Source organism: Coptis chinensis, chromosome 3 (genome assembly GCF_015680905.1).
Source record: "Coptis chinensis isolate HL-2020 chromosome 3, ASM1568090v1, whole genome shotgun sequence".
Taxonomy (NCBI): Eukaryota; Viridiplantae; Streptophyta; class Magnoliopsida; order Ranunculales; family Ranunculaceae; genus Coptis; species Coptis chinensis.
The window spans coordinates 119,152,637-119,177,183 of NC_141458.1; the positions used below are offsets into that span (position 1 = coordinate 119,152,637).

General features: G+C 37.5%; 3 protein-coding genes, 1 long non-coding RNA gene and 1 pseudogene across 5 annotated transcripts; 2 read left to right on the forward strand and 3 right to left on the reverse strand.

The window, feature by feature from the left end:
* Positions 1-374: 374 nt before the first annotated feature.
* LOC147513663 (uncharacterized) lies at positions 375-830 on the reverse strand. The gene has a single exon (XM_086598939.1). It carries the CDS (start codon positions 828-830, stop codon positions 375-377), a length of 456 nt encoding a protein of 151 aa, XP_086455065.1.
* A 6,498-nt stretch (positions 831-7,328) lies between these two features.
* Positions 7,329-9,328, forward strand: LOC147513664 (protopine 6-monooxygenase pseudogene; annotated as a pseudogene). The gene has a single exon (XR_015215573.1). The product of XR_015215573.1 is annotated as a protopine 6-monooxygenase pseudogene (transcript).
* A 1,500-nt stretch (positions 9,329-10,828) lies between these two features.
* On the reverse strand, positions 10,829-13,280 carry LOC147513665 (RHOMBOID-like protein 2). The gene is made up of 5 exons (XM_086596844.1): positions 12,852-13,280; positions 11,914-12,077; positions 11,601-11,764; positions 11,197-11,447; positions 10,829-11,093 (listed from the first exon to the last, which is right to left on the reverse strand). Exons 1-5 carry the CDS (start codon positions 13,136-13,138, stop codon positions 10,982-10,984), a joined length of 978 nt encoding a protein of 325 aa, XP_086452970.1. The 5' UTR covers positions 13,139-13,280; the 3' UTR covers positions 10,829-10,981.
* Positions 13,281-16,104: 2,824 nt separating this feature from the next.
* On the reverse strand, positions 16,105-17,527 carry LOC147513666 (large ribosomal subunit protein eL24). Its single transcript, XM_086596845.1, has 5 exons — positions 17,392-17,527; positions 16,993-17,068; positions 16,784-16,885; positions 16,526-16,674; positions 16,105-16,411 (listed from the first exon to the last, which is right to left on the reverse strand). Exons 1-5 carry the CDS (start codon positions 17,400-17,402, stop codon positions 16,255-16,257), a joined length of 495 nt encoding a protein of 164 aa, XP_086452971.1. The 5' UTR covers positions 17,403-17,527; the 3' UTR covers positions 16,105-16,254.
* Positions 17,528-21,752: 4,225 nt separating this feature from the next.
* Positions 21,753-22,952, forward strand: LOC147513667 (uncharacterized). The gene is made up of 4 exons (XR_015217403.1): positions 21,753-21,891; positions 22,003-22,061; positions 22,162-22,290; positions 22,501-22,952. It is a non-coding gene; the product is annotated as an uncharacterized LOC147513667 (long non-coding RNA).
* Positions 22,953-24,547: the final 1,595 nt, after the last annotated feature.

The window sequence follows — 24,547 nt, forward strand, 5'->3', positions numbered from 1 at the left end:
AAAAGCTATCTTACGTATGTCTTCTTCTCGAATTATCATCGATGGTAACTTTGTTAGAGATCTATATTCGAAATACTTGGCACCCTTAACTCCCGATCAAATGGGTTATTGATCCTAGGCAACAGATATTTGTTCTTGATAGTCACATTATTCAACTTAGATAATCCACACATAGCGAAAAAGACCCATCTTTCTTCTTCTTCACAAATAACACCGTGCTCCCCGAGGTGGTGGCTTTCCCTTATAAACCCCAATCTTTTCAATTCATCTAATTGGGATTTGAGCTCTCTCATTTCAAGAGGAGCCATTCGATAAGGAATCATCGAAATAGGCGACGTTCCCGGCATTAGATCTATGACAAAATCTATCTCACGCTAGGGAGGCAATCCCGGCAATGCCTCTGGGAACACTGCCGCAAACTCACGAACCACGGGAACAAGCTCGGAAGATTCGAACTTCGGCCCTTGGAGACTAAGACCAGCTAACAATCCGTATCTATCATACTTGAAGTCAGGCTTGGCCTCCACAACTCGAGATACCGTATGTCTAATCCCCTTGAACACAACCTCAGGCTGTCCCGGTACTCTAAGCGTCACTGTTTTGGCAAAACAATCTACATGGGCATGATACTTCCCTAACAAATCCATCCCTACGATGACATCGAAATCTTTTAGGTCCATCACCGTTAGATCGACTATCATCTCCCTATCACCTATCTTTATCACACAATGGTGACAAACTTCAAAGAACATAGTTTTCTTTCCTAGAGGAGTAGATAAAATAAGCTTCCTCTCCGTATTAACTACTTCCAACCCAAGAATTTCCACCATATTTTTAGAAATGAAGGAATGAGTAGCACCCGTATCAAACAAGACATGCACCTTATGTGTAAACAAACATATCATACCTTCAACCACTTGATCGGTAAGATATCTACCCCCATAGCATTATATCTTTTGTGGCTTCCTCTTGGGGCGATCACGGGATCCACAACTTCTTCCTCCGCACTAGATAATACACCTTGCCCCGGGTCTCGTTCCACCCCTGAATTGGACTTGGGACAAAACCGCTGATATGCCGGTTTCACCGCAAACTATAGCAAACCACACTCTCTCTCCCCCATTGTATACTCGGTGGTATTACAGATTGCAATCTAGCTCTCGACCACGAGGGCCTCAAATTCTGCTTGACCGGTGTGTCTCAGTGCGAGAAGGAGCAGGTACCCTCGGTGCCATCGTGATCCACTCATCGGTCTCATGGCCCCGGTAGACTCGTGGCTTTGGCCTAACCACATTCAAACCCCTATGTACACGGTGGTGCCCTCCACTGTGGTGCTGCTGGATGACCGCCTATACATCTGTTGCAACCACTGAACCACTACCTTGGTAAACACCGCTCGTTTCCGTATCCTCGCCTTAACCTACCCCGAAATGCCGAATGTCTTACCGCTTCCAACCTCTTTGCCTCAGTAGCAATAACCGATCATCCACTCTTTCAATACCTTGAGCCGCTTCTCACAACCTCGGCATAAGAATCGATCGGAAGGACCGACATCTTGCTCTCTGCATATACTGGTTTCAGCCCGTCAATGAATTTCCTCGCCTTAGCTTTTTCCGTGGAAATCAACTCCTTCCCATATCGTTGAAACGTTGAATTTCTCTTAAGTCTTGTCCCGGGTCATGTTTCCTTGTTCCATTTGAGGAATTCCATTCGCTTTTTAGCTCTCGCCTCGGTAACATACCTCAAAATGAAGAGTTCCTCAAACTTAGCCCAACTCATAGGAAACGCGTCTCCGCCCTAAACACCATCCACCGGTGTTTGGCTTCCCTCTAAGCATGAAGGCAGCCAAAGTAACCCGTTCCACATCGGTACACATCATGGAGTCCGGCATACTAGACATGTCTAACAACCGGTCTTGGCTACTTTAACCTCGAGAAGACCCCACAAATTCAGGTGGGCGTGGCGATGAAATTTGCAAGCGAAACCCCGATTGACTTTGCACCGGTGGTGCGAACTCCTCAACTCTCACTACGGTTGGCGATGCTACCTCTGGTGTTATGCCAGGTGGAATAACAGCGGATGTTAGAAGAGGTTGGGGCTCGTTCCGACTAGCCCTCAAACTTTTGATCTCAGCTTTCATCTCATTTTGTGCTTGAGCCATTTGATTCATCATAGCGAGGAGCCTATCCATTCGGTCCTCTCGACCACGATCCGTAGTATCATCCCCACTAGTACTTTCCGGATCCATGGTAACTATTCTGCGCACATATACACGCAGCCAATTCGATTGCTTGATAAATGAGAGAAAAGTTTTCAAAATTATGCAAGAGGCGCGGTCGGCTCGGGTAAAGGCTTAGGCGGTCGGTCGCTACCGCACCTCGAAATGAAAATTCACCGACCTTATGGTGTCCGATTCGTCAAATTTTTCGACACGTGTCCGCTCTCTCTCGCAAGACAACTACCGTCGCGGCGTCTCGACATTGCTAAGCTAGTATTAACGCTTTTAATGGAACGTAAATACTACTTTGGGTTTTATCGGTTCGACTAAAACTTATGAAGCGCGTCGCGATCGAGTCCCCACTACACTCCCGGGACGGATCTAATAATGGGCGGCTCTAATACCGCGTTACATCGCGCGAGACCCAACACACATCCCGAGGACGTGGAATGAATCTCGAGGCGGTCGCTATCCCGATTCTACCAAAAAACCATTTCACACGAAAGCTATCTATATATATAGTTTATAGCGAGGAAATACAGTGCAAAACATGAATATCATATATACATGCATGGTTGATACGCAACTATCTATTTCCTATTTAAACAATTCAAATCATGCATGAAAATAAGCAGACCATATATTGGTATGTAGGTTCCTACCTTAGCAAGCTCCGTTCTCCTCAAGCCCACTTAACTGAATCAAGCCCACTTAACCAAATCCACTCGAGATCACTCCTATAATATCAGATGTATACGTTGGTCGTTAGAATTTATCAAACTAACGAGGAAATTCTTATCTACGAAAGTCGAGAAGAATCTCGACGTTAATAATTTGGTTTCGGTTAAATTTTCATCTAACTACCGGATTAATGAGCTACTGTGCCATTTAAGCATCGATACTCGGCGATCTCCGCGGCCTTTATGTCAATACCACTCCTATCAATTCTACTAACGATTAAGATTTTTCCCAACTCCAACTACAAACAAATTCCACTCTTCAATTCACCTTAAATCTAGAAATAATTACGGGGTGTTCCTTATTAATCGTTCATCAATCGACCTAATCCTAAACAAGTATATAACTAACATAAACTTCTCTAAAATAGAGTGAATATTTATAATTCTTACCGAGTCAGTAAGAACAGCTCCCTAGCTAGCTGCTCCACCGATATCGCTCAACTCAATCTTCTCCAAACAAGCTACTGCCGACATTCAACAACCAATTTCAATTTTTTTTTTTTTTTTCAATACATCACAATCCCATCCAAATTTCAACACTCCAACCATAATAACTTCATCAATGAATGGGTGCGAATTTACTCTAATACATATAAACTTCGAATCATTGCTTTTAAAATTCCCAGACATATGAAACAAATTATAGAACTAGAGAATATAAAAGTCTCTTACCAAATCAGTAAGAATTCTTCATTTAGCTTTCTTCTCGGCTGATTTCGTTAAGCCATTACCTCTCCAAATAGCTACTGTCGAATTATACAACCACCCCATTCAAATATCTTCAGTAACACATCAAATCCATTGAAATGAGTTTAAACTAGTTGTTTGAAACAAATTAAACTCACCCGGCAGCGGCGGTACGACGAAATTCCACTCAATTTGAATCTTCACGCTTGGTTTTAGTGTTACTAAGATTGGGTGTGAAGAATTGTTGGTTTGGATCGATTGAATTTGGGCGAATTGGGTTTCTCTCTCCTAGGTTTTAGTGGTTGGGCGAAATTGGAGAAGGAAAGAAATTGGTGCGATTTGATTTGGGCGATTTTTTACTGTTTTCGCGATTTCGTTCTATTTTGGTGCAATACGTTTTTTTTTTTTTTTTTTTTAAGTTGTTAAGGCCCAAGCCCAATATGACCCAATTAGGCTTAAGGTTTTAATTAACTTCTAACCCCTACTAATTCGACTTAGCGTCTTAATTATTTTTCCGGCCCATCCTGCTAAATTTAATCTCTTATATTCTATCTCACTACAGGCTATAACGATGACCCACTCATGCGTGTAAGTTTGTTAACTTCGTCTTGACTTGAGCCTTGAAAAACCTTAACCGGCATTTTGTCAAATTTTCGCATATGGGTCGCTTATCTAACGTGACTTATGAGTCGGAGTTAAGTTTTAGTAAGTTACGTACGTTTGAAATATAAACCCGACGACCAATTTACATAAATGACCCTAGATTTGATATGAAATTTACAAAAATACCCTTAACGAGAATTTGAGTCTTTACATCAAAACACAAGTTCACTAATTAAGAGAAATGGAGAATAGAAACTTCCAAAACCAAAATGTAAAAAATTTAGTAATACGTTTTTTTTAAGACCATTGAATTTGGATTTGTATTCTCAACATAAGTTCACTAATTAAAATTTATACATACATTTAAGATTTGTGTGATGGATAACAATGTTTCTTTACAAAGAGTTTTTTTTTTTTTTTTTTTTTTTTTTTTTTTTTTTTAAAAATAAAAATCCACACACTAATGACACTATACTCAATTTTCACTGTTTTGTTTCATTTTATCTCTTGCTACAGCATTACCAAAATCCATCCATTATAAGTGATACTACAAGAAAAAATTAATAATAATTAAGTATCGGAAATTGAAAATGGAGGCATGTAACTAGTCTCAAACTTTGACTCACAACTAGGGTTGATCAGTTGGACTAGGACTTTTGGGCTTGGTTTGACCATTTTAACATTTTTATATATATTTTTTTTTGCTTTAATTAATATAATTAAATAATTAAATTACATTGAGCGAGGCGACAAAGTGCACCGCGAGTTCCTTTGCAATTGCAAATCCTACTCTCAAAAACAAACTTGTTTGCGAGAGTCCCTTTATTTAAGTTTTTTTTTTAAATAAAATAATATCCGACAAGTATAAATATTATATTGTGATATCCGACTATCGTTTGAGCTTGTGTTTGAACTCGAGCTCGTAGTGCAAAATAAGTCGAGCTTGAGCCCCATATTAAACTCGAAGTCAAGTTTGATATACAATTATTGTTCATATCAAACTCAAATGAAAAAAAATTGTAATTTTTTTTGAAATAAAAAGAATAAGCTAGAGACGATATGATCATAGTTCCTGATTTTGAACGGAATCTCGGAATTCATCCGAATATTTTGATTTTTAGAGATATTGAAAAATTAATGTTAGGGCCGAAATATGAATTTTTCTTATATTTTTTTTGGAATATCATCTAGAATTTTGATTTTTGAAGTTTTAAGTATTATTTCGAGAATTCTAAAATCTTGAACTATGGGATATGAATATATGATGCACAAACAATAATACATTTGTGTACCTGAAAGGATTGTGTAATACGAATGTGGGTCATCGCTGGATTAATATTCCCCGTTAGACCTGCATAATGGTTTAATTTAAATAATTTTATCATTTATATCTAACTACTCAGAAAACGGTCCGACTTATAGTAACTCATCCATCATCCATGCCTCCATGGCAAGGATTTTTGTTTTCCAATTCCACCATTTTTATTTACATTACCCACACATAATATCCTAAATAAATTGACATTAAACAAGAGGGTACACATATAATTGCAATATTTAATTCCTACAAATATCCCTATTCAAACACACAACTTACAAGATGAAGACATTATTTTTTCCAAATTTACCATTATTATCTCCTTTAAATAATCTCACTAATAACAATACCACATCAGTAAATTATATTTATGGGATGGGCATATATGTAATTTATTTTAACCCTGCCAAATAGGATCCCAAATTTGCCTTCAGAAAGTCAAATAATTGAATTTAAAACAAAAAATACCTTTTACCTGTAATCATATAGTTCGTGATTTCGAACAAAATCTTGGAATTCCACCGAATATTTTTGTTTTTGAAAAATTTGGAATTTTATGTTGAGGGCCAAAAAATTAAATTGGATATTTCAAAATCTATTCGGAATATACTCGATGACCCGGCTAGAATTTTGGTTTTTGAAGTTGTCGGAATTCCATAAATTCCGAAATCTTGAACTATGCCTTAACCATAGTTTAAGATTTCATAATTGCTAAAATTCCAAAATTTTCAAAAACCGAATCCGAGAGTATATTCGGATATATTCTAACCATATTTCGAAATTATTAATATTTCAACTCTTAGCATATAATTTCAAATCTTTCATAAATAGAAATATTTAGTGGAATTGGCATATAGGACACTATAGATTGTACAGAAATGCTAGTTATAAGAGGAGGAGGAGGGGGTGTTTGTTTTGTCTTGTTTCTTTTTGTTTTGTCTTAGAGGCAGACTGAAAGTTTGAATAAATAAAATTTGACTTTTGGACGGAATGAACTTTGGGTCCGTATTTATTGACAAGTGGAGACTTTTTATTAGACCGGAAACAAAGAAACAAACTAAGCATTGCATAAATTTGACGCAAATTTTAACCAACTCTAAGTGGTCACAAATATCATTTGCAAATTTGGAATAAGGGTACCTTGCACGACATTGATGCGGTCGCCCCCAAATTGAAAAAAAAAAAACTCACGCGACATTCCCACTGTCACACCAAATTGAAAAAGTAAAAAATAATAACTAGCGCAACATTAGCAATGGTGCACAACAGTACTACTGGCGCGTGGTGTTGGTTAAAGTCCAAAAAAAAAATTGTGGCGCAATGGTGCACGACATTACCACTGTCGCTCCGCATCCGCATCCGAAATGTCAAATTTGTGAACAAGAATGCAGCTGGACAGGTAATGCGACCGAATTTGCTTCTACCTAGAATTGGAATTCCGGAAAATTTCAAGTTTCGGAAACAAATTTGAATTTTTTGAAGGTGATACAACCACCTAGAGATGCTCGTATGTCTATACGCAGTCCAAACTCCAAAGAGTAAAGGTAATAAAACAAATATGTATATATATATTGTGGTCTTTGTTTATAGTTAAATATTTGAAAAATGTGTATAACAATTAAAATTTTCTATTTCTTGTAGAAACCGCAACGTAGGTCGTCACCAACTTCTAAGAAATGATATTTTAAATACTTCTATATATCGAACTTTCAAGTCTGGGTATTTTACCAACGTGTTGAAACACTTGAAAAGTATTGGGTATATTATTCCAATTTTCTTCATTGACTGATCGAAAGCATGCATGAAACACCTCTATATAAACCAATCAAACTATGTACTTAAATCACATTCAAATTCATTCCTCATATCTTTTCACTTGAATCCCATAAATATTATACTTCTTGATATCTTCTTCACTTAATTCACGGCGTTTAATTCATATTCATTATCTTCATCTTGGAACATTTCTTATCAAGTCTGGGTATTTCACCACAAAAGTTTAACTAATCGAATTCTCCAACATGATTCTTCAACTGGTATTGGCCCTTCTTGCTGTATTTGTTCTTTATACTAAATTTTGGTACAAATCTGCACCAAGCAGAAGTAGCACTACCAATTATAAAAGAAGGAATGTAGCACCAGTAGCTGGTGGTGCAAAGCCCATTCTTGGTCATCTCCAAATGTTAATGGGAGGTGAATTGCCTCATCATGTTCTTGGAAAATTGGCTGATAAGTATGGACCAGCCTTTATGATCCAAATAGGGCCACACCCAGAACTCGTAGTCAGTAGCTGGGAGTTGGCAAAGGAGTGTTTCACTACCAATGATAAATACTTCACGAACCGTCCCAGCAACATGGCAATGAAGATCATGACCTACGACCAAGCATCGGTTGGCTTTGCACCTTATGGACCTCTTTGGGTGGAAATGCGCAAGGTCTCTAAGTCTAATCTTCTCACTAGCCAAAGGATTCAGATGCAAAACCAAGTCCGAGCTTCTGAAGTGGGCGCGTTCTTCAATGAGCTATACCAACTCTGTTCAACTTCAAACGACACTACTTGTACTGTTACTGATGGTGCTATTGGTCATGAAGTTGGTCAGGGTTCGGTCATGGTAGAGATGAACAAATGGTTCGAAGAGTTGACACTCAATGTGGTTACTAGAATGGTGTCCGGTAAACAGAACTATGGGACCAAGGCGCGGCGAGGTAATAATGAAGCAAAGCATTTCAAAAAAGTGATTGATGATGCAGCTCAATTCATGGGAAACCTCGTGATCTCAGATATATTTCCATCACTTGGATGGTTGGATTACATGCTTGGTCATGTTGGTGCAATGAAAAAGACAGCCAAGGAACTTGACTCCATATTCGGTTCCTGGGTGGACGAGCATCAACAAAAGAGAAAAAGAGTGTCCGGCAATACCGAAAAAGGTGAACAAGACTTTATCGATCTTACTTTGTCAATGATGGACGAGATTCAGCTCCATGGCACTGATCCTGAGACCTTCATCAAATCGATATGCGTGGGAGTGATCCTTGGGGGGAGCGACACAACATCAGTGGCCTTAACATGGGTCCTTTCTCTACTACTAAACAATCGAGACATTCTGAAGAAGGCTCAGGATGAATTAGACCAACATGTTGGTAAGGATAGAAATGTTGAAGATTCAGATATTAACAATTTGGTTTACCTTGGAGCCATTGTAAAAGAATCGATGCGTCTATACCAAGTTGGGCCTCTTATCGAACGTGAGGCCACACACGATTGCAATATAGGTGGCTACCATGTCAAAGCAGGAAGTCGATTACTAGTCAACATTTGGAAGGTGCAACAAGACCCAACCTTGTGGTCTGATCCTTCAGAATTTCGACCGGAAAGATTTCTCGATGGCAACTCGAAAATGGATGTTAAGGGTCAGCATTTCGAGCTCATTCCTTTTGGATCTGGTAGAAGGATGTGTCCTGGGCTATTGTTTGCCCTAAATGTCATCCATTTGGTGCTTGCTCGTCTCCTTCATAGCTTCGATTTGGCGACACCAATGAATGCTAAAGTTGACATGACCGAAACTTCAAGTGTTACCAATTACAAGGGAACTCCATTGCAAGTGCTACTCACCCCACGACTCGGTTCCAAGCTCTATGGTCAGTAATACAGGAATATAATGTATAAATACACATTAGCATTCTTTGTAGTGATATACCAAGTGTAGCTGCAGAGCAATTCAAATTCAATTGATTCAATTCATATGTTTTTTAAGAGAACAGTAGCATGGCATAGCATCTCAATTGTTTTGTCACTGAATTTAATTTGTTCCATATATTTAGACATGTCCACCAATGTGTTATTCTATTGGCATGTGTCAAGTGAACTAATTCAAATTCATGTGTAGCTGCATAGCAATTCAAATTCAATTAATTCTGTTCAATTTTGTAAAGGGATAGTAGTATAGATTCGTAGCAAATATCTCACTTGTTTTGCCACTGAATTTAATCTGCTCCATATATTTTGACATGTCCACTGAGGTATTCTATTGGCCTATTAGGTCACGTCAACTAATTAAGTGATTGGTCTGATATGGCGCCGTTGCACATCAACACCACATAATCCAATTGGTAGCATGAAGCAGAGATTGGTAATAAGAGACCAGCAGTAACTAAATCTCCAATTGTAAATCTACCTTTGAATGATAAAAGGACAAACTCAAACATTGTCATACATTCACGTTTTTTCACATAAACATATGTTGCCAGTAAAGTTCTATTTCATATTTTCATCCCAGTAAAGTTCCTCAATCCAATCATGATGAATTGCTTGATGATCCATCAAGACGTCAACGAATTCTATAACGGAGTTCTCTACTAACTTTGTCAAAGGGGAGGGCTGTCAATGGGTTTCAATAACCCGATAACCGACCGACCTGAACCAAGCCAATAAGATGATTTAGTTTTGGGTTTGTCCCCTACCGAACCGATAAGAGCATCTCTAGGTGGCTTCAAATTCAATCGCATCCTTCAAATTTGAAGAAATACTTCGGAATTTTCCGGAATTTCAACTCTAGGTGGTAGTAAATTCGGTCTTATAACATATTCGTTCGCATTCTTGTTCGCAAATTTGGCAATTTGGATCTTTGGATCTTGGATCATTAGTAATGTCATGCCGCAACCATTGCAAATATCACCCCAATTTTTTTTTGACTTTGACCCGATTACCATGGCGCCCTTGCTACTATCAGCGAAGTTTTTTTACCTTTTTAATTTGGTGCGACAGTGAGAATGTCGCGTGAGTTTTTTTTTCAAATTGGGGGCGACATTGGTAATGTCGCGCAAGGTAGCTCTATTCCAAATTTGCAAATGATATTTACGACCACCTAGAGTTGGTCGAAATTTGAGACCAGATTTTTCAAAAAAATTCTTCAAATTTGAAGAGTATACTACCACCACCTAGAAATGCTCTAATATGACATTTTAGTAATATTTATAATTAATTATATATATATTTATTAATTAATTGTGTGGTTGAAATTAATTGATTTTAAAGTTTTCAGTTCGGGTCGGTTCGTTTCAGTTTGTAATATATCTTATCGGTTCGGTTTGGTTTCAGGTTCCTAATTTTCTTATCCGTTTGGGTTCGGATTTTCGAGAACCCGACCTAAACCGATCCATTGAAAGCCCTGGTCAGGGCAGTGCAGAGACTCCTTCAGACCATCTTTAAGAATGATAAATTAACACCAGGAAAAATATATATGTAGTAATACATCAATAGGTTCAAACAATGGTTAATTAGAATAGGAGGACTAAGACAACCTCCACCAATGGAGTTCATATAAAGAATTTAAAGCAAACCAATTTATAGTGTATAAACTATGCATGTACAATGAAAAATAACATAATCACAGGAAATGGGAAACTGCTTCATCAATTGTCACATTTCCAACTTGATGTCGGAACACAGCTAAGGTAATGACACCAATTACAGTGATCATTTCCATTTACTCCTCGGAACAGCATCACCAACCCCACGACAAATCTGCAATATTTGCAACAAGAGAAGTCTAAGTTAATTTGCGACAAAATGCAAATGTCTGCAGGACACGGTTTCAATAGTGTGAGTTTGTATTTTTGAGGTTTACCCAGCAATCAACAACGCAAAAGCTATGATCCACAGTACGTATTGGTACATCTTGTGTTTAGATTTGACACGAACATCAGCTGGAAGATTCAAACGTTCCATCCATCCATATTGAGGACGAAGCAGCATTACAAAGCCGAGAAGGAAACCCGTCAGAAATCCTCCAATATGGGCAAAATTATCAACATGAGGCAGTATTCCAACAGCTAAGTTGATAGCGATGATGAACACAAGCGTGAACACTGCTGCTGCCTACAGGAGAAGAACAGCCAAGTAAGATATTCAACTCATGGTAACTGCAAACAACATATTAATAATTTGCATAAAATGCACGAAATAACATATCTTCACCAAAATGAGTGGCGTTTTAAACATTCATAGAAAGCAGAGGCGGGTAGGTCTGACCTTGTTGGTATAAATAGTCCAGTTGGTAAAAAGTTCCGAGAGCATTGCGCCAAGAAGTCCAAAGAGAGCGCCGGAAGCTCCAACAGAGATACTGTTTCTAATGAAAAGGGTTGAGAGGACACTCCCGCCAAATCCTGACAGAAGGTAGATTATCCCTATCCTGACTGAAATATCGTAAGTGTCAGGAAGAACTTTTCGTGACGAAAGGGAAAAACAAATTAAAAACAAAGAGTTAAATTCAACTACATAGATAATAATTAAGCTTCAGTATATTAGAAGTAACAATTCAGATTGTAGAAAATGTAAAGCTTACCAAATCCAAATTGTTGTTCAAGGCGAATGCCAATAAAGATCAGGCTCAACATGTTTGCAACCAGATGGACAATACCAGCATGCAACCACATACAAGTGACAAGTCTCCATCCTTCATGCTTGTGAACAATTTTGTTCCATTTGAGACCCCCCAACTTCTCTAACCTGTGAATGTATGAGTGGTATATAATGAATTAATGAAAGGCAAATTGTATACATGTAGCAAGAGCTCAAACTATTTGAAGAAAACTCAAATCAAAAGAAAGGGGAAAATAAAAGTGAAAGATAAATCCGACCAATGAAACTGACTATAACAATGGATTACAATACCAAACTAACCTTTGCACATTCAAATATTGTAATCTAGTAAATTTTGTCAAGAAGACAAGGTTCTTACATAAAAATCACCCACTATTTACTATAGGATTAATGTCGTGAACATCAAAATGATTTGATAGAGTTTATGTGGCTGTGACGATGCCAATAACGGGGGGCGACGAGAGACCTACCCATGGAAATAGGACTTGAAGATGCAAAAACTGCCTAAAAGATAGAATGTCATGCAATCACAGAGGCATACTTATGACTTGTACACAACAGACATCTTTCTAAATCCTCAACCACGACATAGGCTGAGGCATCCATCTTTGTTGAGTTTCTTGCCCAATTAATCGTAAAAAAATTTTCTAACAAAACCTTAAACAAAAGTGATTAGAAATTTAGAATTAAAAGTTGAATGCAAATTTCTAAAACTGCTTAACAACTATCCAGACAGTGCAAAGCCCACACTGGTTTCACTTCAATTCAAGACTTCCCAATCAAGAACAAAACACCAAAATTCATTTATAACAACATAGATCAAAGAATCAAAGCCACTAGAAACCAAAACAACTAAGAAAATAACAAATAACAAATAAAAGGGTACGTAAGAATCATTACGTGGATGAAGAAGGGCCTAAGAGTGGATTCTCTTTGAGGGGTTGAAATGAAAACCTTCCAAGAAACCTTGCAAAACATTTCCGTTCAAATGACTGAATGTTGTCTGGACAGTTGTTGATATACATAGCAACTACGAACACAACAATGTTTGCCACAACAAACACTGGAATCAACCATGATGTCCAAACTTTCTCCGTATTCTCTTCATAAGTTGAGTAATATGAAGATGGATTGTTTCCATTTCCTCTGTTTTTCACTCCCCTGCTTTCTAAATCTTCTCCAGCCATGTTAACTCTCTCTCTCTCTCTCTCTCCCTCTCTCTTTCTCTGAATGAATGAATGAAGGAAGTTAAGAAAGGTTTGTTGAATACTTAAATTGGAGTTGGTTATAGATAAAGAAGAAGAGTGGCTTGGAAGGGAGTTGTTGGCAGTTGTAAAAAGAGAAGACTCCTGAACGAGTAGAGAAGATTTTTAATTTATCATATGATGGGTCCCTTTATTACTGAAACTGACAAGAAGGTTCAGTGGAAATGTGACATATTTGATTTTTTTTTTTTTTTGTTAACTGGCAGAGAAGTGGGCAAGGAAGCTGATGAGAGAATCAACATAGATAAGCTCAAAAGAAATAAAATGAAGTACTGACAGTGGCAGAGTCCTTGCATGAGTTTCCTAAACAATGGCAATGAGTTTCCTAAACAATGGCAGCAAGTTTGATTTAATTTTGGTAAATATTGGTGTTAGGAAGTAATTTTAGAAAATCTACAATTATTAGAACAGGTTGGAAGATAAACTAATAATGAAAAGAATCTACAAATTAAATTGTTACTTAATAAATCCAGTGGTTATAGTCTTTTAGATTACCAAATTTGTTATCAATTTTTATATGGGTCAGACCAAGGTGGAAACTAAAAAATATTAAGGCCTAGATCAGACAGAGTTCTACCACATGTGCTATATGCCTATATATGTTGGCTCTTCAAATATTTAATCGTGGCCAATCATGAAAATTTCGTTTATCGCCATATGCTTTATATCGCTTTTAAATACATGCTGGAATGGATCTAAATGCATTTAAATGATTTGCTAGGAATTTCAATATTACCAAATAATATAGAAATATATATTTCAAGAATTCATGTCACATTATGCATAGCATGAAAACTTTCACATTTTCTAATTAGTGGACAATGTCGAAGTATTAACATTTGCATAAACATTGTTCAAGACTTCGAAATTACAAATGGCATGAACGAACTTCCTCCACGAGCAAAGAAGGGAGCTAGCAAATTTTCAATATTTACACGAAGTAACTAGCCATATTTGGATGGCCTGGTCGGCTGGTCCACACGGTTTCAGATACTATTGAAAACAAAGTTATCAAAATAATTATGTCTAATGAGGCCTGTGTCTTAGTACAAAAGTCTTTCAACAACTTTACCATTACAAAACGGGAAAAGAAAAAGTCACCAAAAAAGAAAAATAGTAATGAAAAGAATAAAAAATGTGAACGACGCAGGCTGATCTGTGGCATTGGAAAATCTTTTGTTTTCCCTCTCAAACATAATTTTATATCATTGCCGTGTTTCTAAAATACTGTGGGCATTTTCGTCATAATGAAAATGAAAAGGTGCAATCGTGATTGTGAGTTCACTGAGTTGACTTGTGACTGCTCAAGTTTATAATCGAACAAATGGGACAGCCACGTTTAACAGTTAAACACCCAAAACACGTTATGTGAGGAAGTGGATTTAGTTGGTTTGTCCAGAAATTAAACGTGGAACGGTTGGGACTGGGGAGTAGTTCTGTTTGTTGCTTACAAGCTACTCTCCCTCGTCAGAACGACAGATATTCAACCTTAACTTCCTTCTTTGCATCATCAATTTATCACCGCATTCACCAATTGGCAACATGTGGCACTTGCTATGAACACAGATCACCTACGCCATTTGGTTCATGACAAGTCTCAAAATTCTTGTGGATAATTTAGCTTTGAAATTAACTTGCTGCCAAGTGCCAGGAGTCTCGGTTAGCAATTTAGCACGCACTCGGTGTTTAACTTGAACATTGCGTGTAATGAGAATTCCACGGTTCACACAATCGCATTTCTGGGCTGGTTATTCTTTTACCTTTCCAACTTTCTTTTATCGATTTTTTGCACACCTTTCCAACTTTCTTTTATCGATTTTTGCCCAAAGTAAATTCACGTTGTGATGAATGAGCATTCGCTAGTGAGTGCATATTGAATTCGGACGTGGGTGGGAAAGATCATTGGGCCAAAAAATGTAACACAGTTAAGAGTTAGGACTTAAGAATTTTGCACTATTCACTATTGTTGCTTACCTCTTCTCAGAGATGACTGTGGAAGCCGCTGACATTTGGATCCATTTAAGATTTCCTAACATACTAATATGGTATTGCACGCCATACTTGATTAAGCTGAAGAAAATCTAAGGTTGGTAGGTGCTTAGTCGCTACTTACAAATACTTGGTACCAAATCTGATACCAATTTCTTCCTTCGACTTCTAAAAATATCTTTATTAATAAAGACAGTAAAATGATCCTCACACAGGAAAATGTCATTTCTCTAGTTATCTCTAATTTAACTAAAAACACGCTAAACTTGGTGGGAACCTACTGAAAAAGAGTAACCGCCGTAAACAGTTTCCCCATCAAAGGCTGCCTACAACATCGAGCTCATAGAAACACTTTTAAACCACCACTTTCAATCTGATGTTGTGTGCATGAGAAATCACCCTCATCAATTTAAGATTTATTAAATTACTAGAATGGAATCCAGATATCAGCAAGTCGCATAGCTAATTCCAGAGACTTCTGTTGTTTTCATTAGTTATATATGAATCTATTCCATTGCTTTATCAGTGAAGAATTCATTCCTGTGAAATACTAACTAGGATGAAACAGAGTAAATGCATCGACCTTTACAATACTGTAGAATAAATGACTACTAATATTTACTCAACGGTGAAACCACAAAACTCTAAATGGTTTTCTGATTGAAGTATATACCACTAGAAAGTAGAAACTGATACAGAGGTGCCAACATTCCGATATAGATACCACTTTGATGTTGCCACAACTACACACATCATTGACCCTTACAAACCTTAAAAAGAAATCTGCAGACAACTAGATGCTTTTTAAAATTATTCCCCATACAAGCGATGGAGACAGTACGAATCTGTGTATCTAGGATTTTAGGCTAGCGATCCAAAACCAAAATCGAAAAAAAGAATAGAGAAAGAAAACAGTTCATAAGTAAAAACATCCAAACATAATGAAATCATAATAAACAAAACTAATATCACCCTACAACAAAATTCATAAACAAAATCCAATATTTAGGTGTCCACTATATTAAACCAGTGAAAGAAGATATGCTAGCTCAGCGTTTCCCACCACCGCCTCCAAGTTTTGGGCCCTTCGGTGCACCACCCTTGGGCATATTACCTTTAGCCGAACTCTTCTGTGACTTGGCCATCACCTCCGCCTTTTTAGCCTTCTTTTCGTCTTTAGTTTTCTTGATCCTCTCCTTAATTTCACTGCAGAAGACATGAAATTGTTCAACAGTGAGAAAAAGTTCAGAAATTCCAACACTAAACAACCTTAACTCACTGCCACAGGATCAAAAGTGCACTGATGGAAAGAAACCTTACCGAAGAGCAGCCTCACGAGCAGCATCACGGACTTCAGCCTTTTCAGTTCTTCTCTTCTGAATCACCTCCAAGGTAGCACCAACAATGGACCTCGAGTAGGGTTTCTTGGTCGCCCGACGCCTCTTCTTCACAGCTTCTGCAGCAATGTCCTTGAAGCATTGCAGAATAATCAATCAACAAATTCAGAAAATGGACAACCTTTAAAAACAAAAATGAAGCTGAGATTTGTAAGAAAATGGCCGTGTCAGAAGTAAAGACCTTCTTATGCTGCTTCCTGTACATGGCTGTCCAGGTAAGCTTTGATGGCTTCAATTTGTTGTGGAAGTATCTCTTGCATTTGGAATTCAAAAAAAGGAAGACCTATATGAACAAATCAGGCAAGATATTGAAACACGAAAAGGAAACTATGATAAAATTGGGAAAAAAAAAAACTGCGACAAGAAAATAAAATATAACTCCCAACTTACCTGCGAATCAGCCCGAACAAATCTGATACCCCTACCAGGGTAAATCTTAGCCCCACTGAAGCGGCAGAGTTCAGTCCTAATACCCAAACATACAAATTCAGTTTAAAACTTTCTCCAAAATACTAACTCCAACAAGAATATTATTATAGAGTACAAGGCAATATTATCTCCCTTTGAGCTTTTGTGTCCAGCAAGGCAGATTTTATTTCTTTTAGTTTACATTGTTACCACTGACCACATTATCTACTACTTAAACACAAAATGCATTTCATTTTCCATCGACATACTCTTACTTCAATCATGGTGCTTAGATTACTCATCAACAACAACACTAAACCACTACTGTCTCATTGTGTATTAACAGAGACTATTAGATTGAATAAAGAAATGCATACTCACTTGAGAACCATGGCGGCTACTAATCTTGATCTCTCTGTGTACGTACCTACCTACCTTGCCGCTGCCGAGTTCAGAAAAACCCTATCGTTTCGAAACTCTAAATATATCAAGCATGGAATTAGGGCTACAACCTTTACATTGTACCCACTTTTTTACTTATTATTTACTAAACTACCATCGCATCAATTTGGGCTGGGTACGTTTTTCCTATTTGGTCTGGGCTCTATTCATATTTTATATTTACCAGGATTTATTTGCCCATATTATGTTTCTTGAGCTGGACCGCGCAGCTTAATCACTACGCATCTTATATTTTACGCTAAGCATATACCTATATAAGGGCATCTCCAATGGAGGGTAAAAATCCGCCCATCCACATAGGCTATATATAGACGTCATTAGGATTATACACTCTATCTAACTCCCAAATACATAAAGTATATATTTTCTATTTGTGGCTCTTCCAATGGTAGGTGGAGACAAATGTGTAAAAAGAGATAACAACGGACTTAAACTATCACAGCCCATTCAAAATAATGAAAAAATAAGAGTTTGGCCCGTTAGTGGTCCACTTTCATACGTCATTCAAAACAACGTCCGTGTTTTGCAATAAGTTATTAATCACTAAGCGACAGACTTAGACCATCGCAAACAAAAAAATAAAGCTTCAAACGTCAATTGAAGTGATGCCCGAGTTTTTAAGTTATACAGATGTTGCTATAAGTGGCGTCCGGGCTTTTTTATCAATTAATAGTCTAATGAGAAATTCCCCACCCCATCTATTGACTAATAACGATAAATAACCCCCATTTGAAGGAGTTTTTGACACTTAGAGTGTAAATTTTACACTTTATACTGTTTACACCCCCATTGGAGATGCCCTAACTAACCCAATCCGAACTGAGTAGTCCCTTTTTAGCCACAACAATTGCATAAGTCACTAGTGCAAAGATATGTTTTGTTTATTTCGGTATTTATGTTGTTTGCTTTCTAAGGGGTCATTTGTTTTTGCCTCTTATAAGACCTTGAGGTCTTATAACCTCTTATAAGATGTGGCCCAATGATTTATGACATTTTTTTGTTTGTTTTTTGCGTCTTATAAGAGACATTCTACTATAAATGTTTTATAAGAGGTTCCAATTCTATAAGTACCAAAATTGGATCTACTTCAATTCTATAAGTCTTATAACTTGAAAAATGACTTAAACACCCCTGTCCATATACTCCTAGCTAGGGGTGTGCATAAAACCAATGTACCCGACTAAACCGACCGACCCGACCCAACCCGAACTATACGGGTCGGTTATCCATTTAAGACGGTTCGGATCGGTTTGTTAAATAGCAAAACCGAAGCGAAGTCGGTTCGGTTAACTTTCGGTTTGGATTTGGTATAACCGAAAATAACCGACCCGATCCGCAATATCTTAATACACTAGATTAGTAGAAAATTAAAAATATATCGTACTAATCAAATTACCAATTAGTAAAAACTAAAAAGTAAAACCCATTAACTAGGGTCGAAGCCGCTTACATCCCCCACCAATCTAGGCGCCACCATTCCTCCACCACTCTTCCATCAATCAAAGCATCATCATTAACAAAGGTAATAACTAATAATTTGGTTTCTTTCTTTCTTTCTTTTTTTTTGTTTTTTGTTTCTGTGCTTCTCTCAAAAACAGTAGAGCCAAAACCAATCTAATTAGTGAATTAACAACATTACAACAACATCTTAATGAGCCAAAAGCATTGATGGCGTGTTTCTACAACAAATATTCCCACATCGAAGTCCGGCCAAGCTATTATTCTATTTACGTCATAGAACTTTTTGTTGTTGTTGTTGGTTAAAGAGATGTTGAAAAGGTAACATGGTCATACTGGAGATCCAAAATAACTACCCAGTATACAGGTGTGGTTCTTTTGTTGTTGCATTGTTGTAAGATTTAAAGACAACAAATAAAATACCTATATCAAACCACCCTTTCCATTAATTATTTTTGCTTGGAATCTTGTGGAGGTAAAACAGGTATAGAGGGGGGGAGTAGTAGTTATATTAGTTTTATTGTTGTGATTAAAGATGCTAAAACGTTGGTCCTATTGTCACTAAAATGGGTTTTGTGAACAAATTTACAATAAAGTCTTGTCCCTTTTCTGTAAGGTACCAACAAAAGGTGTTTTTAGTCCCCAAGAGTTTTCATAGAATTCGTGCCTAAGCAAGTGGTCCTATTGTCACTTTAAACTTTTAAAGAGTTATTATTCTATTTCCTTTCTTTATGAAATGGTGACCCCTTTCTCATTGACTACATATCTCGATTCAATTTATTTGTCACATGGTTCCCCACTTCCCACAATTAAATATAAATGAGTGCACTTTCAGTCTTTAACACTTGCTAAATTTATCGATCTATCATAGGCTTTTTGTTTTATCTCAATTGCTAATATGTGTCATTTTTATTAGATAGCTTCTACTGAGGTTCCTAGTGATGGTCCATCTTTACTGATCAATCATCGAAAATCCTACTGGATCACGGTCGATCCTACTATGGCGGGGTAATAAAAGAAAATCCTTATCTTCCCCTGCTTGGGATCATTTTCATAAGATAGAGGTTGTGATCCCAAAAATCCAAGAGCCAAATGTAATTATTGCCCTGTTAGTTATGCTTGTGCTTCGAAAAGTAGTGGAACTTCAAATATATTGAGTCATATGAAAGTATATAAGAAGAATCCTAACAATAAGGTGGTGGCTGATAAATCGCAACAAATATTATCTTTCAAAGATAAAGAGCTTGTTGCTGTTAGTTTTAGCTTAAAAGCTTGTAGAGATGCTCTGTCTAGAATGATTATTATTGATGAGTTGCCGTTTAGTTTTGTGGAGGGTGAAGGGTTTCGACATTTTGTGAAGGTTATACAACCCAAGTTCACAAATTTGCCCTATCGAACTCAAGTTGGTAGGGATTGCATCGAACTTTACATGGAGGAGAGAAGAAAGTTAAAGAGTTTTCTGCATGGTAATAGAATATGTATAACAACTGACACTTGGACATCTATTCAAAACTTAAATTATATGGTTTTGACTGCTCATTTCATCGATAGTGATTGGAACTTACAAAAAAGGATTTTGAATTTTTGTCTAGTTCCAAATCACAAAGGTGAGACCATTGGAAAGATGGTAGAGAAGTGTCTTCTTAATTGGGGTGTCCATAGTCTTTTTACTGTAACTGTTGATAATGCAAGTTCTAATTCTGTTGCCATTGATTACTTGAAGAAAAGCAAAAAAATTGGGAAAGACACCGTTATGGAACATAAGTATTTACATATGAGATGTTGTGCTCACATCCTGAATCTTATTGTTTGTGATGGCCTGAAAGATGTTAATGATGCTATTTTTTTCAGATGCATCTTTGCGAGGAGGTATGTGAGGTCATCTCCATCTAGGTTGGCCAAGTTCAAGGAGTGTGTGAAGGAAGAACAAATAGAGTGCACCAAACTTTTATGCTTAGATGTGGCAACTAGATGGAATGCGACATTCATGATGTTAGAAGTTCTTTGAGAAGTTCCAAAGTGCCTTTGAGATATTGGAGCTTGAAGACCCACGATTACACCCCTTTACTTTGATGATGACAAGATCAAAGGGCCTCCAACCTTAACTGATTGGAATAGTGCTAGACTATTTGTGAAAAATTTCTAAGAGTTTTCTATAAAGGCAACATTGCGATTTTCGGGTTCTCGTTATGTTACCTCGAATAATTTCAGTAGTGAAATTCTAATTGTTCGAAGAAATTGATTCAGTTTAATGGAAGTGAGGATGCACGTTTGAGATCAATGGCATTATGCAAACTAAATTTGATAAGTATTGGGATATGGATAAGATTAACATTTTGTTATATGTTGGTGTTGTGCTTGATCCCCGCTTCAAGATGAAGTATGTGTGTCGTATTCCTTCAAACAGTTGTATGAAGAAACTAAAGCTAATGATGAAGCAAAGAAAGTGAAAGATGCTTTGGTTTGCGTTGTATGAGTGGTATGTTGGGCACTATCCTTCTTCAAATCAATACATATTGATGTGAGCGTGAGCCAAACAGCAAGTTTAATGGATGTTGATGATGATGAGCAAGATCCTACTATACTAGCCGCTGAATTTCAGCAACACTTGCTAGAGGAAGATAACTTACAAAATGAGTCTGAGGTTGAGAGGTTTTTGGCTGAAACTAATGAAGTTGGTGGGGATAAGTTTGACATTTTGGGTTGGTGGAAGATCAACGCTTCTAGGTATCGGATCCTTTCTCTTGTTGCACGTGATGTTTTGGCGATTCGATATCTTCCGTAGCTTCGAAAGTCCGTGCATTTAGCACGGGGCGATACTTGACCCTTTCCGTAGTTCGTTAGCTCCTAACACAGTGGAAGCCCTTATTTGTGCACAAGATTGGCTTCGTTCTCCATCAATTCCAATTAATCTTCGACAGTCAATGGATGATATCGAGCAATATGATAAACTAGATGGAGGTAATAATTTGCATTGCAATGTTTAGTCTATCGTTATTTTCTTATGTTAAAATATATACTTGTGTAGTTCGACTTACATATGTATATGTTTGTGTTTTTTTTTTTTTGCAGAATTATTTGGATCGACTTCTTTTGAGCCTAATGATGCCAATGCTGCGGAGAATTGATTGGTAATCAGGTTTTTAAGTTTATTTTTTTGTGAAGTTCATTCACTATGTCTATTTGTGAACTTGAATAAGTTGGATTATTTTTGTTTGTTATGAAATGCAGTTGTGCTTAGAGCTTGATAGTGTGGATAGGCAGATAGATGTAGATCATGTGGATAACTTTTGTTTTGATAGCTGTGGCTTATGTGGATAATTTTGGCCTTTGTGGATGCTATTGGTTTTTGGTTATATAGTAAGTTATTTTTTGTTTAATAATGTTTCTGATGAAGTCGATTGGAATGGAGCATTTGATTTTTTAAATTGAATTTGGATTTTTTTATCTAACTGCATTGACAAAACAAGTCTGTACATTTTATACTAAACTAAGTTTAATTAATTACAGTCTTAATACGGAGTTGTGCAATTGTCTCATATATTGTTTTGTGCGTGGTTTATGAATCAGCTGATCTTACACAACACATCTGTACAGCAGCGGAAATTAAGTTCTACTTCGAGAGTTTTTTCGGAGGGGGTTCAAAGATTACGATGGAGCTTAATCAGAATTGTAATTTGACATCATGCATGGAAATCTGGATGTGTACCAGGATGGGCTTGTACTCCCTTGTAGTGTTGCCTCTAGTGAGAAAGTTGACCTTGAAAATTCTAAGAACATCCCTGCAACTCTGCAAGGACTCTTGATTGTCAGGCTTGTTTTGAAGTTCTATTTAAACTTCTTCAGTAGTATGGTGTTCAGGTGTTGGTATACTATCTGTTTTGCTCTCAATCTATGGCTTGTTTACTATATATATTTCTGCCGTTAGAATCCTCTTAGGCTCTTACCATATTATCATGTGTTGTGTGCTGTTATTATTGGAAAATAATGTTGTCTTTGTGAAATGGTTAATATTTGAGACCGGATGCTTATATCTATTCTAGGACCTGATCATCACGGATGCTTTTCTTCACTGCTTTGAATCCTTTGATGCAGCATTCACATAAGAAATAGTTGGTTTAATGGCATTAGCCATAACACTGCAAATTTGCAGCTCCTATAGTCCTATCCCTGACCAGATACTACTCAATCGGAGTTCAGTTTTTCATGTCCTGATGTCCAAAGAGAAGAGGTACACCTATATGATTCTCTTCTATCGACTTGAAGTTGTATATATGCTTCCTTGTAGAGACTAACTTCCTCAATCCTCATGCAAGGTATGTATCCTTTTTCTTTGTAGTAATAGTGTATTTAGATATGGATCTCTCAAGTGTCAAACGTATACTTCCACATGAAGTTGTCGTCGACAAAGGTTGGAAAGCTACTGAAAAAGTGACCTTGTAAAGAATCACGACTACTAGGATGACTCAATCCTTCTTCGGTTCTTCCTTATCACCCCCAACTATCTTAGTCTCCAAATCAACAACTGAAACAGACCCCAAATATTCACTACTTAAAGGCACACCACCCTGTCTTAGACGTCCCCTTGGCAAAATCTGACACTCCGCAATAGTACCCACATTGCCTTGTTTCATCCCCATCTCTTCACCAAATTCTCGGTATGCTTACCACCTCGTCGTCTCTCCACAACAGACCCATCCACATTGTCTTGTTCCATCTCCATCCTCTCCAAATTTTCACTGCTTAAAGACATACCGCCTCGTCTAAGACGCCCACCTTGCCGACTCCAATTCACTACAATAGGGGTTTGAGTATTTAAAGGCGTTGAAGTATACACACTGTCTTGTTTCTTCTCTTCAGATTCCACTTGAAGAATGGCAACGATTGAAGTGACTTCACCAATTCTAATCAAATCCCCATCTCTAAGACTCATCCACTTTTTCGGATGAATCAAACAATGATTCAAGAGTGTGCCATTTGTGGAGCACAAATCACAAATAACCCATTTCCGAGACTTATCATCAAACTCAATTAATAAATGTTTTTCAGATACTCCTTCCTCCTTGATTTTCAAACTGTTTTTCCATACTCTACCAATTCGAATCCTCTTGGAAGAAAAACTGGGGTCACGTAATAAGGTTGCTCCTTTTCTTGGACCTTTTACCACCTCCAATTTCAAGACTAGAGGTTATAAGAATTTGGGATCGGGTTGGTTATAATCGGGTAAACCGACCAACAGTCGGTTTTGGTCGGGCATCGGTTAGAACATAATCTGGTCGGGTTGGTTGTGGGTCGGTTGAGTCTATAGGGTTGGGTCGGTTCGGGTACAATATTGCATAAACCGAGAGGGTCGGTTCGGTGGTCAGTTTTAGCCCAAAACCGACCCGAACCGACCCGTGCACACCCCTACTCCTAGCTTTATTTCTCTCTTCTTCCATTTTCGTTATTTTTGTCTCCAAATAACTCTATTACCCTAGCCACCGGCCACCACCACCACCAATCTATTAAAACCACCACCACCACTGCCGCCACTACCACCACCATCATCACCTCCACCACCACTACCATCGTACTATTAAGACTATCACCACTATCATCACCGTACTATTAAAACCAC

Coding starts and splice junctions, on each gene's coding strand:
- LOC147513663 (XM_086598939.1), bottom strand. CDS start 830: ATGGTGGAAATTCTTGGGTTGGAAGTAGTTAATACGGAGAGGAAGCTT.
- LOC147513665 (XM_086596844.1), bottom strand. CDS start 13,138: ATGGCTGGAGAAGATTTAGAAAGCAGGGGAGTGAAAAACAGAGGAAAT. Junction 12,078..12,851: donor TTAGGCCCTTCTTCATCCAC/GTAATGATTCTT, acceptor ATACATTCACAG/GTTAGAGAAGTTGGGGGGTC. Junction 11,765..11,913: donor TGAACAACAATTTGGATTTG/GTAAGCTTTACA, acceptor ACGATATTTCAG/TCAGGATAGGGATAATCTAC.
- LOC147513666 (XM_086596845.1), bottom strand. Junction 16,886..16,992: donor TTGTTCGGGCTGATTCGCAG/GTAAGTTGGGAG, acceptor TTGTTCATATAG/GTCTTCCTTTTTTTGAATTC. Junction 16,675..16,783: donor ACAGGAAGCAGCATAAGAAG/GTCTTTACTTCT, acceptor CAATGCTTCAAG/GACATTGCTGCAGAAGCTGT.